This window comes from Stegostoma tigrinum, chromosome 8 (assembly GCF_030684315.1).
Source record: "Stegostoma tigrinum isolate sSteTig4 chromosome 8, sSteTig4.hap1, whole genome shotgun sequence".
Classification (NCBI taxonomy): Eukaryota; Metazoa; Chordata; class Chondrichthyes; order Orectolobiformes; family Stegostomatidae; genus Stegostoma; species Stegostoma tigrinum.
Genome location: NC_081361.1, coordinates 72,949,014 through 72,967,824, shown reverse-complemented (window position 1 = coordinate 72,967,824; position 18,811 = coordinate 72,949,014). Strand labels below are relative to the sequence as shown.

At 41.7% G+C, this 18,811-nt stretch overlaps 1 protein-coding gene across 1 annotated transcript in view; it reads left to right on the top strand.

Moving 5' to 3' along the window:
* The first annotated feature begins 9,267 nt into the window (after positions 1-9,267).
* Positions 9,268-18,811, top strand: part of eif2b3 (eukaryotic translation initiation factor 2B, subunit 3 gamma) — a 135,682-nt gene continuing 126,138 nt past the window's right edge. Inside the window, exons 1-2 of the mRNA XM_048540011.2 lie at positions 9,268-9,534; positions 12,580-12,738. Of these exons, the coding sequence (XP_048395968.1) occupies positions 12,591-12,738 (148 nt within the window). The 5' untranslated portion in view covers positions 9,268-9,534; positions 12,580-12,590. The remainder of the gene's footprint in view (positions 9,535-12,579; positions 12,739-18,811) is intronic.

The window sequence follows — 18,811 nt, the reverse complement described above, 5'->3', positions numbered from 1 at the left end:
AGCAATTCCAATATTGGTTTAGCTGAGTGGTGTTCAGTTCAGATTCAGCATAGGATATAGTTTTGGTAAGACTAGTGACTACATTGACAGAGATAACAAAGTGTGGAGCTGGATGAACACAGCAGGCCAAGCAGCATCTTAGGAGCACAAAAACTGACGTTTCGGGCCTAGACCCTTCATCAGAAAAGTGGGATGGGTAAGAGCTCTGAAATAAATAGGGAGAAGGGGGGAGGCGGATCGAAGATGAATAGAGGAGAAGATAGGTGCTGAGGAGACAGACAAGTTAAAGGGGCGGGGATGGAGACTGTAGCAGTGAGTGTAGGTGGGGAGGTAGGGAGGGGATAGGTCAGTCTGGGGAGGATGGACAGGTCAAGGGGGCGGGATGAAGTTAGTAGGTAGGAAATGGAGGTGCGGCTTGAGGTGGGAGGAGGGGATAGGTGAGAGGAAGAACAGGTTAGGGAGGCTGGGACGAGCTGGGCTGGTTTTGGGATGCTGTCGGGGGAGAGGAGACTGTTTGGTTTCATGGTGAAGAGTGGTGAAGGGCTGCACTACTAGTTAGGGAAAGCATTGACTAAAATTCTGTTTAGTCCATGGTTCCACTATAGAATTTATGGAACCTCAGCAGTAAATTTGATTCATTGGCAACAATGAAATAAGTTCTCAAATTAAGAATTCCTGGAAAAGGGACGAAGGATCCAGGACAGATATCTCAATATGTAACAAGACCTGACATGATAATTCAGAGTTTTACCACTGTACTGGAAAGTCGTGCATGGACCATGAATAGATTGATTAATGTACAGAAAAATCTCTCTTACAATGCAATGATGACTGATGTCTATAGCACCTTTGAATTGTGCATACTCGAGCAGACAAGGCAAAATCTGAGACAAATTCCTGCAGGTGAGGTACCCCTGTACATAAGAAATGCATCCTTGATTAACCTATCATAGCACGGGGAGGATGACTTGACCAGCTGCCAGCTAAAGGGCCTAGCATGTGCTTGTGAGACTGATCTGGAATATAATGAACATAATAATATTAGTTGGTATTGGTATGGCAATCCCATTTATGCCAGAGTCAACACCCATTAAAACATTGTAGAGAATAGGGAATGTAGGGGTTATTAGAGATTATAATGCAAGATATTGCAATATATTGCCATATGTAATGGAGAGGTTTACTAAGATGGTCCTTGATATGGAGGGATTGTGAGCAAAGGTTAAGTAGGACGCGACTCCACTCATTAGCGTTTAGAAGAATGGGAGGTGATTGAGACATATGGATTCTTAATTGGCTTTACAGGATAAATGCTTAGAGGATTTCCCCTCATGGGAGAATCTAGGACAAAGGACATAGCTTCAGAATTAAAGGTCATCGGTTTAAAACTGAGATGAGCAAGAATTTATTCTCTCAGAGGGTTGAGAGTCTTTGGAACTCCTTGCCACAGAGTACTGTGATTGCAGAAATCTTGGGTATATTGACTGAGATAGATAGATTCTTGCTTAGTAGGGCAATCGAAGGTTTTGTGGATAAGGCAGGAGAGTGAAAGTGAGGATTCTTAGATCAGTCATGATGCTATTCAATGGCAGAGGGATGAAAGGCCTACTCCTCTTCTGATTTCTTAGTCTTGTAGATAGAAAGTAATACAGTAATCACTGGTTTTGATAGGTGAGGTGTAGCAGCCTCTTTGGTAGTTTGTCCACATCATGACATGAGTCAGAAGAAGCAAAGTGTGGGTTTAATGCAGTAAACAAATGTATACTTGAAGCAACTTAAATTGCATATCTGCGTACAGGGAGATATTGTACTGCCATGTGGCAAAAGGATTGTCAATGTGGGAACAATCAATCCTGTTCTAAAACTAGCCATGTAGTGTGTCCATACTCACAAGTAGTGGCTACACTGCAAAAGGTAGAACTGGTGGTAATCTTCAGAAGAGTTAATATGCAGGTGAAGAAAGACATTAAGAAAAACCTGACACAATATCCAGAAAAGTTCTTTTATAAAATTCCACTGTTGCATGAGTGACTTTTGGTCTTCGAAGATGAGGCTCAGCGAGTGCTTAAAACATGTTTCGCACTGCAGGAGCATGTTTTGGCATTGTCTGACAAGGTCAAAGATATTATCACTTGGTCAGGGGATCTGTGGAATTTGGCATCAAATATCCCGTGGATTAGGATAATCTGTCTTGGCTTCTGCATAATTGGTATTGGTTCTATATTTAACATAGTTGGTTACTGGACCAGAAGGACACACGGGAGATGTCAATGAGAATGTGATTTGAAGAATTTACAACTGCCGATAACATAAATCAGAGAAACATCCAAATATTGAGAATTCAAAGATCGGTAAAATATTCATGGCTGCTGGTGATCCAGGACACAGCCAGGACATTTAACGACTTTAAACTACATCTTATCCATCTCTCTTTTCGCATTGGACACTACTCCCATTTCAACTTTGCACTTATATTTGTTTGTGTGTTTCATGTCACTTTTTTATTTTTTTCAGGGTAAGCAGGTATTAAAATTCCTGTTTCCTTCACTGAAGAAAACTTTGGCTCCTTAATGTTTTTTGTGAATCAGCTAACCACATTTGAACTAGAGTGATGTGTGGCTGTGTGATAAAAAAGATGAATAAATCTTTGTTACGGTCAATTGAGAAGGTTAAAAAGAGGGAAGACAATGCATCAGCAACTTGCCAACTCTCCTTCCAAACCTGCAATCTCTTCAAAATCAAAAGACAAGGACAGCGGATGCATGGAAGTGCCAACACAGTGTCCTCCCCTCCCGTCTGCACATTATCCTGAATTAGAGCCAAATCGCCATTCCTTCAACTGGCTGGTGTAATATAAATTTAGGAAATTCACTGGATGAAGATTAACTGTGAGCACCAACTCTCTTCATCACATTGCCATTACAAAAATTACCACATGACCCTATTCTTGCCTTTTTAATTGCAACATTGTTTTCAGTGATTTATCTTTCTGAGGATGGCAACAATTTCAGAACTATTACAAAGAATTAGCCTGAAAACATTTTACATTTAATTCCCTCCCGCAATCTGTATTTCCCATAATTACACTTCACTTACTTTGGCATTCTGTAGATCTGATACCTTAGCACTAATTCATTATAAATGTCCTGTAAACACTGGCTTTCTATGGGAGGGAATGTAGATCAGGCATGATAATAAAGTGACATGAACAGTTACTTAATTCAGTACCTCATTATTGTTCTCTGTGGGAATATAGTGTACTGGACTTCAGTTATCACTTCCTGTTCTCCCTATAAAATAATTTTAATTCTAAGCCCATCCTAAGAACATTACTTTAGCTCCCAATGTATTACATGTCATAATTCTTTCTCAAATCAGATTTACACTAATTGTGCAAGGAGACCAGATTGAAACACTACACATGACAAACTAGGTGCAAAATTGAGAGGTAAATGGTGCTAAAGTAAAGAACATTTTAGAAACAGGAGGGATCAGATAAGGGAATGTGCAAGGCAGTCTAACATGGGTTTGGAGTGCATATTTAAAAATGTACATGGCACCACATGGAATTGATATTGTGACAATAACAGAGGTCTGGTTCAAAGAAAGGAAGAATGCGAACGGTATTTCTGGCTGAAAGAAACATAGAAAAAACAAAAAAGGATGGAATGGCAGTCTTGCTCAAATAAAGCACAGTGAAGGATGATGTAAGTGAGGGGACAAAGACAGACTGTATTTGTTTGGGATGAAAGGACAATAAAGAAACATGTTGGTTATTATAGACTAAAAAAATTATTAGCAGTGGATAGAAAGACAAACATGCAGTCAGTTTATGAAAAGAATCAGAAATGTCATGTAAATCATCCTCGCATAGATTGGGTTAATAACAAGGCAATGACAGAAAGAATTACAGAAATACGAATGAAAGAACTTTCTTATCCAGTCAAAGAGAAATGAAGCAACGCTAGATCTAATTCTTGCAAGTAACGTGGGGCAAATGAAGCATGCTTCACTATAGGAAACATTTGGGGAAGAATATCATAATGTCATCAGGTTTAAAATAGCAATGGAAAATGTTGAGTAACAACTAAACATCAAAATACTAAGCAGGAGGAGGACTAACCCAGTGCGTTGAAAAATAAATCTGAACCATGCAAATTAGAATCAAAGATTGATAAACAAACACTACTTGATCAATGGGAGCCCTTGAAAGAGGATATAGTTCAGACACAAGATAATAAAATGTGAGGCTGGATGAACACAGCAGGCCAAGCAGCATCTCAGGAGCACAAAAGCTGACGTTTCGGGCCTAGACCCTTCATCAGAGAGGGGGATGGGGAGAGGGAACTGGAATAAATAGGGAGAGAGGGGGAGGCGGACCGAAGATGGAGAGTAAAGAAGATAGGTGGAGAGAGTGTAGGTGGGGAGGTAGGGAGGGGATAGGTCAGTCCAGGGAAGACGGACAGGTCAAGGAGGTGGGATGAGGTTAGTAGGTAGCTGGGGGTGCGGCTTGGGGTGGGAGGAAGGGATGGGTGAGAGGAAGAACCGGTTAGGGAGGCAGAGACAGGTTGGACTGGTTTTGGGATGCAGTGGGTGGGGGGGGAAGAGCTGGGCTGGTTGTGTGGTGCAGTGGGTGGAGGGGACGAACTGGGCTGGTTTAGGGATGCAGTTGGGGAAGGGGAGATTTTGAAACTGGTGAAGTCCACATTGATACCATATGGCTGCAGGGTTCCCAGGCGGAATATGAGTTGCTGTTCCTGCAACCTTCGGGTGGCATCATTGTGGCAGTGCAGGAGGCCCATGATGGACATGTCATCAAGAGAATGGGAGGGGGAGTGGAAATGGTTTGCGACTGGGAGGTGCAGTTGTTTGTTGCGAACTGAGCGGAGGTGTTGTGCAAAGCGGTCCCCAAGCCTCCGCTTGGTTTCCCCAATGTAGAGGAAGCCGCACCGGGTACAGTGGATGCAGTATACCACATTGGCAGATGTGCAGGTGAACCTCTGCTTAATGTGGAATGTCATCTTGGGGCCTGGGATGAGGCCCCAAGATGACATTCCACATTAAGCAGAGGTTCACCTGCACATCTGCCAATGTGGTATACTGCATCCACTGTACCCGGTGCGGCTTCCTCTACATTGGGGAAACCAAGCGGAGGCTTGGGGACCGCTTTGCACAACACCTCCGCTCAGTTCGCAACAAACAACTGCACCTCCCAGTCGCAAACCATTTCCACTCCCCCTCCCATTCTCTTGATGACATGTCCATCATGGGCCTCCTGCACTGCCACAATGATGCCAACCGAAGGTTGCAGGAACAGCAACTCATATTCCGCCTGGGAACCCTGCAGCCATATGGTATCAATGTGGACTTCACCAGTTTCAAAATCTCCCCTTCCCCAACTGCATCCCTAAACCAGCCCAGTTCGTCCCCTCCCCCCACTGCACCACACAACCAGCCCAGCTCTTCCCCCCAACCCACTGCATCCCAAAACCAGTCCAACCTGTCTCTGCCTCCCTAACCTGTTCTTCCTCTCACCCATCCCTTCCTCCCACCCCAAGCCGCACCCCCAGCTACCTACTAACCTCATCCCACCTCCTTGACCTGTCCGTCTTCCCTGGACTGACCTATCCCCTCCCTACCTCCCCACCTACACTCTCTCCACCTATCTTCTTTACTCTCCATCTTCGGTCCGCCTCCCCCTCTCTCCCTATTTATTCCAGTTCCCTCTCCCCATCCCCCTCTCTGATGAAGGGTCTAGGCCCGAAATGTCAGCTTTTGTGCTCCTGAGATGCTGCTTGGCCTGCTGTGTTCATCCAGCCTCACATTTTATTATCTTGGAATTCTCCAGCATCTGCAGTTCCCATTATCTCTGATACTATAGTTCAGACACAAGATTGCAGTTATCCCATCAGAAGGAAGACAAGAGCTTGAGTTCCTGATGAACAAAGATACAGTGAGTAAAATGAGACACAAACAGGAATTTGATGCAAAGTTTCATCTTCATAATACAAAACAGAATGAAGTTGATTATCAAACGTACAGAGGATATCTGAACAAAATAAGCTTGAGAAGAGAAAGGTTGAGAATAGATTTCTGACGAACATAAAATAGAGCACAAAAGTATTTTTTAAATACATAAATAGTAAAAAGAATGGTTAAAGGAGGGGTAAAGTAATTTGTCATCAAAAAGGCAATAAGCTTGGGTACAAAAACAGAAGTTGCTGGAAGCTCAGCAGGTCTGACAACATCTGTGAAGAAAAAAATCAGAGTTAACGTTTCGAGTCCGGTGACTCTTCCTCAGAACACATTTATTTGGGTAGTAATCTTGGATAGGCAGAGAGCACAGCTGAAGCACAGATTGTATTACATTCATCTTCATTGGAATAAAAAATATTGGAAAGTAGATGTAAAGGAGGCAGCAGTAATATTGGGCTGGATAAAAATCAATAAATAGGAAATATTTCAAAGTTGTCAGTTCTCAAGTTAGAAAAATCACCCAGATGGGATGCATTCAAGGTTATGAAAGTATGGGTTGCATTGTGAGGCTTTTCTTTTGACAATTTTCACTCCTTTTTAGATATGGAAGGGTGACAGAGGGCTGGCAGATTATGAATTTTTAGGAGAAAGTTATAAATCCTGCAATTAAAGGCCAGTCAGCCTAATGTGATGTAGGTGAGATGTTTAGTGGAAAATTTCAGGACAAATATGATTTCCATTTGGAAAATATAGGTTAATCATTCAGATTCAACACAGATTTGTTAAAAGAAAATTGTGCTTGACTAATTTGTTGAGTTCCTTGTTGAGGTAACGGAGGATTGATGGATGAAGTTAAATATCCTACAACTAACCAGTGGCTTGTTTTGAGGTAAGAATTATTTAATTGGCAAGAGTATGTAGGTTGGAAATGCCACCATCTTCTCACCCTCACTCAATGAAGTCCGGGATTGGCGATCTTATCAATGACAGACATTTTCTGATTGAGGGAAGTGAGGAATGAGGGTCTGTTGATGAGCCTTTGACTATCTCCTGACTATCCCCCCTCCCAACAGCTAGCAACCTCTATCCTGTCCTCTTCATCTGTGGCCTGGGCTTCTTCATTGATTCGTGGCCACTGGTAGATGTATTACCATCAGCAGTTATCACTCCCATTAGCATTACTGTGCAGAGATTTCTGAGCTCAAGGCATAGAACATAGAACAGTACAGCACAGGAACAAGCCCTTTTGCTTGCAATGATGTCATTATAAACTAATCTCATCTGCTTGCACATTGTTTTTATCTCTCTATTCGCTGCCTGTCCACGTGCCTGTCTAAATGCATCTTAAACACTGCTATCGTCACGTGATTGAAAGAGGACCGTGGTCTCTGGACTTCTAAATCCTGCCGGAAAAATCCAATGCTGGACAGTTAAGCACTTGTTTGGAACTTAAACCTGGTAAGCTTTCTCTAACAAATGTGCTGTAATGTTCTCACCCACTCTAGCAATGGTCGTCCTCATTATCAAAACTAAATTCGGCATGGTACAGGTAGTATGTGGACTTTTCAGAAGATGTTTGGCAGACTACAACATAACTGACTTGTTAGAGGAATTATAAGGGTGATGGTGTATGAATAAAGTGGGTAAAGAACAGAAATCAGGGCACACTGGTGAGCAAGAGATAGTAAGAACTACACATGCTGGAGAATCTGAGATAACAAGGTGCAGAGCTGGATGAACACAGCAGGCCAAGCAGCATCAGAGAAGCAGGAAGGCTGACATTTTGGGCCTAGACCCTTCTTCAGAAATGGGCTTTGCAGTGGGGTTAAAATTGTTCCAGAGAAAGCAGGAATTGCAGATACTGGAGAATCTGAGATAACAAGATGTAGAGCTGGATGAACACAGCAGGCCGTGCAGCGTCAGAGGAGCAGGAAGGCTTACGTTTCGGGTCTAGAACCTTCTTCAGAAATTTCTGAAGAAGGGTCTAGGCAGTAAAAGTCTTCCTTCCTGCTCCTCTGACGCTACACGGCCTGCTGTGTTCATCCAGCTCTACACCTTGTTATCTCTTAACACTGGTGAGCAGTTGTTTCTTAGACTACAAGGAAGCACACAGCAATATTCCCCAGGATTCAGGACTACTGCTCTTTTTGATATTTATTTCAATAACAGTTAAAGCCAGAAGGAATAAGACTCCATACTCTAATAGTTAATTTTAGTGTTAGAAGAGCACAATAGCAACAATTAATATTTATCAGAGTTTTAAAGGTGTACTTAGATCAAAATGATTTAAATTTCTGTGGTGAACTTAATTCGTAATTACTGTGTAAATACAGCAACTTTATGTATTCCAATGGCAAGCCAGACAGTGAAGAGCAGTTTGTGCAAACCAGCACATTTCATACAGCATGGAAACAGACCCATTGGTCCAACTAGTCCACGCTGACCAGGTTCCCAAACTAAATTAGTCCCAGTTGCCTGCATTTGTCTCAGATCCCCCCAAACCTTTCCTACTCATGTACTTATCGAACTTCTTTTAAAGGTTGTTACTGAACCTGCATCCATTATTTCTTCCGCAGTTCATTCCAAACATTGTAAAAAAGTTGGTCCTTTTTAAAACTTTCTCCAATCCCCTCAAAAATATGCCCCCTAGTTTTGAACTCCACCACACAAGAAAACTATTCACCTCACCTATGCCCATGATTCAGACATTAGTGTTTGGATTTCTGCATTTAATTGTGAATCTGATCTTGTCTGAAGTTGTTGGGGCAGATATGCACATTTAACGACAGTAAAGGACAGTGGTCTCACCGATATGGCCCCATATAATTTTGGGGTGTTAAGATACTGAAAGAAAATTGCAGTGCAAGCACAAGAAACAGTAGTACTGCTGCAGGAATTAAGAAGTGTCCACAGTTTAAAGGGCTAAGATTGATCATTACTGGTTTTCCATTTGTAAAGAGGCCAGGAAAGATTCTTTGCTGGTAGGGTTTGAAACAGAAAAGGGAGCCACTCTGTGTCCCTGTGGACTATGTAAACCCAATACTGCTGAGAGGGGGCTTATAGCAAAACATTAGTGTCAACCCTATCACTGCATGCACAGCCATAAAACGTTTAACAAACATAATTAGCTACAATATTTCCAGCGTTTTCTGTCTTTCAATCAACACCTATAAAACAAAGTAATTAGTCCATCTTGAGATTCAGTGAAATGAACATAATGTGAATGCAATAATTTTGAAAAAGTGGCCTTGTTCATGTATTTTTTTTAGACCAGTTGAGTTGTGGAAATGAGCGAGGGAGCAGGTGTAGTGTTCGCACTGAGAGATCTCCCTCGGAACCTTGTTCTGGGGCCGCAGTAATTCCGTTTCCCTGCGGACACAAATTCACCCGAACACACGACATGGTGGACGTGAGATGACAGTGTTTCTTTTAGACTCGTACACCGTCTAACGACCCGCATTGGGCCCGCCAGTTCGGTTCACCGCCCCTCGTTCCTTTCTCCGGCTGCTTTTCGACACCGACCGAGGCCTTGCCGTATTCCGGGAGCGGAGCGAGGAGGTAAACAGGAGGGAGAGCCATGTGTGTCTGTGGGCTGTGTTGGTGGAATTAGAGGGAGGGGAAGGGAATGGAGCCGGTAGGACCTGGGGGTTTTGGAAGTTTGGGATGAGTGGAAACAGGGAGCTGCGAAGTTTTGAGGCAGTACTGAAGGGGAAGGGAATGGGTTCGGGTTCGGGTTCGGGGTTGGGTGACATTGTAATCAAATGGGGAGAAGAGCCGATCCCTGGTTAAGACACGTTTGAGCATGGAATCCTCCCAACTATAATATATTCCAGAAAGTAAAAACCCTTGTAAGGCGGGTGGGAGAAAACATCCGTGGCTAAGCAAGGAAGCTAAAGATTACATAATGACAAGAAAAAGGACTAAACTATACCTTGTTGCAAAGGCCAGTGGCAGGCTGCAAGATTGTGAAACTTAAAGATCAATAAAAGGCTACTAAAAATGTAATAAAAAGAGCAAAAGGATGTACTATAGCTGAATTTGCTGATGACACTAATCTAGGTGGGAAAGTAAGTAGCAATCGAAAAGTAAAGGTGAAGAGTGGAAACAAAACTGGCTGGAAAATCACTGCAGGTCTGGCAGCATCTGTGAAGACAAAATCAGAGTTAACACTTCAGGTCTGGTGACCCTTTCTCAGAACTCTGAGAAAAGGTTTCTTCCACCCAGAGAGTGTTAAATACATGGGACATGCTGTTTGAGGGGGTGGTGGAGGCAGGTACTCGCAGCGTTTAAGAGGCATCTGGTTGAGTGTTTAAAATACCATGGCACAACAGGCTACAGACTTCGTGCAGTCGAATGTGATTAGTGTAGTTTGGTGCTTATTGTTTGGCATTGACATGGTGAGGGGAAAAAAGCCTGTTTCAATGCTATATGACTCTATGACTAAATGTACAAATATATATGGAATAGGTTAGGTGAATAGGCCAAAAACTGGCAGATTGAGTTTAATGTGGATAAGTGCTCAGTTATCAATTTTGGTTGTTAAGAGTAGAGCAGCAACTTATGATCTAAATTACCTTGTATAAATGAAAAGAAACTTAAGCATGCATTACTGCAGTGAGACCTGGTTGTCCTTTGTGTATGAGTTATAGCAAACAAGATTGCTGGTCCAGCAGGTAATAAGAAAGGCAAACGGAATTTTGGAAATTCCAAAGGAATTCTCTATTCTAAAGGAATAAAGTATAAAAATAAGAAAGTGTTGTTGCAGTTGTAAAGGAATCAATGATACTGGGCTGTTGCTGCAATTGTACAAGACATTAATGAGTCTAGACCTGTGTAGTTTAGGCCTATACTCACTTGAGACTAGGAGAACGGGAGAAGATCTAATTGAATTCACAGATCATAGAATCCCTAGAGTGTGGAAACAGGCCCTTCAGCCCAACAAGTCCACGCCGACTCTCGGAGCATCCCATCCAGACTCATTTCCCCTACAAGCCACCTAATCGACATATCGCTGAACACTACGGGCAATTTAGCACAGCCAGTCCACCTAGCCTGCACATCTTTGGACTGTGGGAGAAATCTGGAGCACCTGGAGAGAACCCACACGGACACTGGTAGAAAATGCGAACTCCACGCAGACAGTTGCCCAAGGGTGGAGTTGAACCTGGGTCCCTGGCACTGAGACAGCAATGCTGACCATTGAGCCACCATGCCATCCCAAATCTGCAACTTGAGGAAGTATAATCGGCAGGATATGATCCTGTGTGGGGAAACCCCAATGGATTTCCTAATCCAAGATAATAAAGTGTGAAGCTGGATGAACACAGCAGGCCAAGCAGCATCTCAGGAGTACAAAAGCTGACGTTTTGGGCCTAGACCCTTCATCAGCTTTTGTGCTCGTGAGATGCTGCTTGGCCTGCTGTGTTCATCCAGCTTCACACTTTATTATCTTGGATTCTCCAGCATCTGCAGTTCCCATTATCTCTGGATTTCCTAATCCGTTGTCTTAACCACTCAACCATGATTACAGTGGCGTGTATTATAAATGCTAAAGGGGATTAGCAAAGTAGACGCAAAGAGAATTTTTCCTTTTGCGTGGTGTCTAGAATGAGAGGTCATAGTTTTAAGATAAGGGACAGCAGATTTAAAACATGAGAAATTACTTCTCTCAAAGGGTCGTGACCCTGTGGAATTCGCTACCCCAGAGTGCAGTGGACGCTGGGATGTTGAATACATTTGAGGAAGAAATTGACAGGTTTTTAATTAGTAACGGGCTGAAGGGTTATGGGGAACTGCCAGTAAAGTGAAGTTGCGGCCGAGATGAGATTTGCCATGATTGTATTGAATTTTGGAGCAAGCTCGAGGGACTGAATTGCTTCCTTCTGCTCTTAGCTCTCTTGTTCTTAGGAACTGAGCTGAACCCCAGAGAAGTGGACTTAAGCCTTGTGAGACAACTAGTAATGTTAGCTGTTCACACCAGGTAGCTGATGACACAGGAGAAATTTAATCAAAGTAGTCTTGGGGGAATAATTATAAAGGGGGTCATTTGCAAATGATTGTTGCAGAGGTGGAAGTTAGCAGTTTTGGCAGTGCCTAGGTTGTGAGCTGTTTCAACCTATTCCCTGTAGTTTGAAATAGTTGCATTTTTGGGCAAAAACTTTTAAGATGACATGGCGTGTGTTTCTCCTATCTCGTTACGTACTGCACACTGACATATTGGTCGCATATGGACTGTTGTATAACAAGAATGCCATAACACTCACATGTATGCATGCATATGCCAATATACTTCCTTACTCTTACAAATATAACAAAACAATAAGGGATTAATGTAGTCAATTATAGATTAAACAGGCGAGCAAAATTTTGAAAGCCCTAATGACATCGAAATGTATGGCTGATGAAGGGGTAGAGTTATTGACGAGCGTTAAATATCTTCATGATGCCTTTGATAGTAATATTGTACCATTTCCATGTTGTCAAATTTTTCAATATTAATGAGGCATAGAATGGGCACATGAATTGAATTTCTCAATTCAAAGTTGTGGGTAAAGCCATCAGTGCATTAACAGTTAATACATACATTAAATACATATTTTATAGAAAACCATACCATGGAGTTTCAAGCTGTGTTAATGGCAGCAGGTGGGGGCTCCCGCATGATGGATCTTACCTCCAATATTCCAAAGCCCCTGTTACTGGTTGGCAACAAACCATTGATATGGTATCCTCTAAATCTTATGGAAAGACTTGGATTTGAAGGTAAGCACTGTTTTCTACACCTAAATGGATAACTATAAAGAATGGCAATCCACGTATAAATCCAAAAGAACTTGCTTTTCTCTGGAGTGTCTTTGGACTGCTATCTCTAGATGTTTCAATTGAACAGACCTATGAGTGAATGTTGTTGAACACAGTGATTTGCCTGTTTCAAATCTCCATTTAAAAGTGATCAGTTGTATTTGGAGAGTAAATGGTAAAATGGTTACCTAGGTGTTAACCTCTGACAAGGCTCTGCACCTGGAATGTTAACTTCTCAGTTTTCTTCACAGATGTTTTTACTAAGTAAATTAGCATTGAACATCATACACAGTACCTCGAAGAGAGGAGGGCGCTTGCTATGAAGCCCATGGCAAAAGTTTGCACATGAAGTCATTTTAACTTGGGGAGACTGTTGCATTGTTAATATCAAATGGTTCAGGCTAATGTGGAGTCTCTCCAAATCTTTCTGCTTACCATGGGTATATTGCAAGGATGCAGCGGTTGATAGGCCATGTCATGCCCTAGAGCAAGATGCAAACCCAGAGACAAGGATGCTACCTACTGAGCCACAAGACCTCTCCCAGCTTTAAATAGCATCCAAGCAGATGCACTTGCTTTTTAGAGAGGCACAATTGTTAAAGAGCTAAAAGTGAAATCGGAACAAATGAAATATATAACCTTACCTGTTTCCCCTGTGTATTCTAATTTGTATAGTGCCAAATAGGGACAGAAATTTAAAATCCTAAAACACCTCCCTACGAAGTATTGAATGAACCTAAATCTGTTTTGTCTTCTGAGAACAAACGGGATCTTTTTGATTTTTGAAAATGGGTTTAATGTCAAGTAAATTCAATATAATCACTCTTTACATCAATCCTTTTATGACTGTTTAGCTGTAGAATTTAATGCCGTAATTACAGGCATTAATACCAATCTCTCCTCCTGGATTTCCTGCTTTCGCCACTCTGAACTTTGTGGCACACCATTACAAGATGCATTCTGAAACTTTTCAACACTTCTGAAACTGCCCATTTTCTTCCTACTATTAATGAATTTTTCCAAGTTAAGCTGTTTATTTCACTTTCACCTGCAAATATAACTATGAAACTATAACTACCAAACCTACTATCTGCTGTTGTCAGATTCAGCTTTGCAAATCTGCTCAAATCTTGGCAGAACTGACCTACAGATATAGATCTTATTAAGCACTGGGTATGTTTTCGACTAAAATTCTGATTCTTGTGTTTCCATGACTTGCCTTGCAGTATAATATTTCTCAATTTTTAGCCTCAACTTTCAGCACCTGACATTGCTTGTTGCCTATCAAATAAGAGTGATACTGGAGTTGTGGAATTATATGGCCTCGACTATCAATGTATTGCTCTGATCAGAGGCATTTGTTGGGGGACAACTTTCTTCAGCTGTTTAAGATAATTGCCTAAGTACTTAGTCTATGTGATCTTACAGGCTGACCTTAACTCATGAGATAACACCTTAGTTGATCTCTATACATTGTGTTTTAAACTGTTCACAGATTTTTTTTTAATAAAGTAAAGCTTGCGTTTATACTACACCTTTCACCGGATATCTTGAAGTGCTTCACAGCCTTTGAAGCATTATTTCTGAAGTGAAGCCACATGTAGGAAACACAGAAGCTTATTTGCATCCAGTAAACTCCAACAAATAGTAATATGCTGATGAGCCGATAATCTGTTTTTGTGATCTTGATTGGTGATGAACACTGGCAAGCTGACCAGGGATAATTCCCTTGTTTCTCTTAAAAATAGAGCAGTGGGACCTTTATATTTTCCTGAACAAGAGGTGGAACCTCTGTTTTAACATCTGACTGGAAGGATGGCTCATCTGGTGCTTTGTTCCCTTAATGATGCTCTGGACTTGTATCTACATAGTGCCTTTCATGATCACCAAATGTCTCAAAGTGCTTCGAAGCCCATGAAGTAGTTGTGAAGTGTAACTCCCATCATAGAGTAGGAAACACCGAGCAAGTTGTGCACAGCAAGCTCCTACAAGTAGCAATGCAGTAATGATCACATAATCTATCTGTACTTATTGAGGAATAAATATTGCCCAAAAAGCCAAGGCACAATTACCCTGCTCTTATTCAAAATAATGCCTTTTACCTACACTCGACAAGCATTTTAGTTTCAGTTTAATGTTCCATCTGAAAGATGGTACCTTCAACAATATAGTATTTCCTCACTGCACTACACCCAGACTTCATTTTGGTCTCATCCCCTGAAGTGGGACTCGAACACACAAACTGGTAGCCTACAGCCGAGAGTCTATCAGCTGTACCGTAGCTGTCATTTATCAGCATGTTTGTGATCCAAATTCACATGGCAATCAAATGAAAGAAGCACAGATGAAATTGCATCTTACTCAAAATACAAATATATGAAATGACATTTGTAAATGACTTCTTTAAGCTAGAAGTTCATGATGACACAAGTTTTAACATTCTTGTACACATATTGCTTTTAAAGAAAACAGAATTGGCATTGGTGGGCAAAGGGATACTGTCTTGTAAATCAGAAATGTTGTACTTCACAATAGAGTGCATAACGCTGAATTCATATGGAAAAGCTCTGTTAGATCTGGGGTTGTACTGTGCAGAATTCGCTACCCGTGGCAATTTAATCATGTTTGTTATTACTCTGCAGTATTTTAAAAGTATTTATTATTTGCCCTTTCACTGGTTGTAATGTTTTACTAAGGTTGTTCTGAGAATGTAGACTCGCTGCTGTATCAGTCATGTGCTATAAAGTTGTACATCTACGTGACGGATACTTTCATTTCAAATATGTTTTATCCAGGTTTGCACTTTCTTGAAGTCAAAATGACCTTGATTAGGACAGAATTCAGAATTTGGTTAAACGTAATAACATTCATCCTGTAGTAAAAATGGTGTCAGAGGATGATCTCCTAATTTCGGCAACATGAACCTATAGGAGCGTTCTATGATGTGGACTTGAGCACCAACTCCATGGTGAAACTGCACATTTTCATATTGAGTTAATTTTCATCTATAGATTAATGGTGTCTCTTTGGTAATTGCATGTGGAACATCTTCAGTGTTGCCTATAGTGAGTCAGTACTTGAGTTGTTGTCATAGTCTATGGTGGAATGTTGTTTCTGGGAGGGGTGCACTTCATTGCAAGAAATTAGGAAGATATTTGAAATAAATCTCATGAGAGCCTTTGTGTTTGAATGTGTTTTGACTGAATTGTTGGAAAGTATAATGCTTTTACTGCGTTCCCACAAGGGGAAAAAAAATTACTGATAGCAAAACAGCTTCCTTTTCCCCTTTCACTATCTATTGTTTAAGGTGTGGGTTTTTACAGCAATCGCTAAAATTTTAATAAACGTGCATCAAGAAAGACTAAACTTGCCTATTTAACTGTCTGCCATATAACTTAATATTCAAAATAGGTTCCACTTGATTGTGATTATTGCTTTTATACTGAACTTGCGTCTAACTCATTCATGGGAAGTGGGCTACATTTCCCATCCCTAATTGTCCTTGAAAATGATGGTGGCTCTGCTTATTTAAACAATACACTTTATGTAGTATAATGTTCAGTGCTGTTACAGAGAGAATTCTAAGACTTCAACACACTGACAGTGAAGGCAGTATGATGTATCTCCAAGTTAGAATCATGCAATATTTGGAGGCAAATTGAATATGGTGGTATTGATACATCTGCTGTCCTTGACCTTCTAAGTGGTGGTGCTTGGGGGTTTAGAAAGTGCTGTGAAAGCCACTTTGGATATATTGCAGAACTACATGTTCTTGATGATACATGCTGCCAGTGTATCATTGGTGGAGGGAGTGAATTTTGAAGCTGGTAAATTAACTGTTCATTCAGTAAACATTTGTTCTTGAATGTCAAGCTTCTTATGTGTTATTTAGGCACATGGACAGTACTTTATTACACTTCTGACTTGTAACTTGTAGATTTGTTTACAGGACCACAGAATCCTTAGCTTCTGACCTCGTTTTGTAGCACAACTTGTATTCTGCTGGACCAATTCAGGTTCTGGTCAACGGTAACCCCTAAGATGTTGAAAGTGGGCAATTCAAACATGGTACTGTCATTGGATTGAAAGGGGAAATGTTTAGACATATTGGACATGCTCATCGCCGACACTTGTATATAGCAAATGTAATTGGAGCTCCAGCCAGTGAGGGACCAGTTTGCAGACAGCGATCATAACTCCGTTTGATTCAAGATCATAATGGAAAAGGACAGGGTAGACAAAAAAATCAAAGTTCTGAACTCTGGGTGGGCTTATTCTAAATAAGATCAGAATTGATTTGGTCATAGTGGATTGGGAGCAGATACTTTTAGGTAAATCTGCGTCAAAGCAATGGGACATATTCAAGAAAGAAATAGCAGTGTACAGGGCCAACATATTCCAATAACAAAACAGGGTAGGACCAACAAAATGTAGATTAGGCTGCAGCTAGAGTGTTATATGCCGTTCTGGTATTCACATTATATGATCGAATAGATTTCATCAGGTGAGGGTTCAGAGGACATTTAACAGGATGTTGCCTGGCCTGGAGATTTTAGTTGTGAAGAGAGATTTGGACGGACTGGGAATTGTTTTTCTTCCAGCAGAGGAGACTGAAGGGGGAACGTGTGGCTTGGCAACAGCCAACTGATGGAGCTAGCTTGATCCTAAAGGACATAGCTGCTCGACTGTGTCTACAGCAGGTGATGATGGAACCAACAACAGAGAAAAGCATTTTGACTTCACCCTTATTAATCTGCCAGCTGCAGATACATCTGCCCATGACAGCATTGGTAAGAGTGGCTATCGCACAGTAATTGTGGAGACAAAGTCCTGCCTTCATGTTCTATCTATGTGCTAAATTTCAGACTTCAAGCAGATCTAGCTCCTCAAAACTGGGCATCCACAAGGCACTGTGACCTTCAACAGCAGCAGAATTGTACTCCAGCATAATCTGCAACCTTACAGCCCAGCGTATCTCCATGCAAAGATTGCTATCAAGTCAGGGGATCAATCTGGTTCAGTGGGCATGCCAGGAGCAGCACCAGGCATACCTAAAAATGCGAAGTCAACCTGATGGAACTACCCATCAGGACTACTTGCCTACCAAACAGCATAAGCAGCAAGTGATCGACAGAGCTAAGCAATCCCACAACCAGATCAAAGCTCTGCACTTCTGCCACATTCTGTCATGAATGGTGGTGGACAGTTGAACAACTCATTGGAGGAGGAAGAGGATCCACAAATATCCTCATCCTCAATAATGGAAGACCCCAATGCAACAGTGCAAATCATAAGGCTGAAGCATTTGCAGTGTTTGTTAATGAGAAGTGCCAAGTGGATGATCTATTGTGGCCTCCTTCATTGGTCCCCAACATTAAACCAGTCTTCAGCCCTTCAGTTCCCTCCATGTAATGTCATGAAATGGTTGGAGGCACTGGATACTGTAAAGGCTTTGGGTCCTGCCAACAGTACTAACGACTTGACCTCCAAAACTAGTAGCTCCCTTAGCCAAGCTCTTCCAGTACGCTGGCACCTACTTGATAAGGAGGATAATTGCTCGGTTATGTCCTGTACTTAGAAAATAGGGCAAATTCAACCCGGCCAGTTACTGTCCCATCAGTCTACTCTTGATCATCAGCAGAGTGTGGAAGGTGTAATCAATTGTGCTATCAAGCAGCACCTGGGCAGCAGTAACTTGCTCAACGATGCCCAGCTTTGGTTCCGAAAGGCCAGTCAGCTTCTGATCTCATTACAGCCTTGATTCAAACACAGCTGAATTCCAGGGGAGAGGAGAGAGTGACAGCCCTCTCATTAAGCCTGCATTCAACCGAGTATGGCATCAAGGAGCCCTAGCAAAACTTGAACCAAGTGGGTATCGGGGACAAATTCTTCACTGCTTGGTGTTGTACCTTGCACGTAGGAAGATAGTCATGATTGGTGGTCAATCATCTCAACTAGAGGACATCTCTGCAAGAGTTCCTCAGGGTGGTGTCCTAGGTCAAACCATCTTCAGCTGCTTAATCATTAAGCTTCC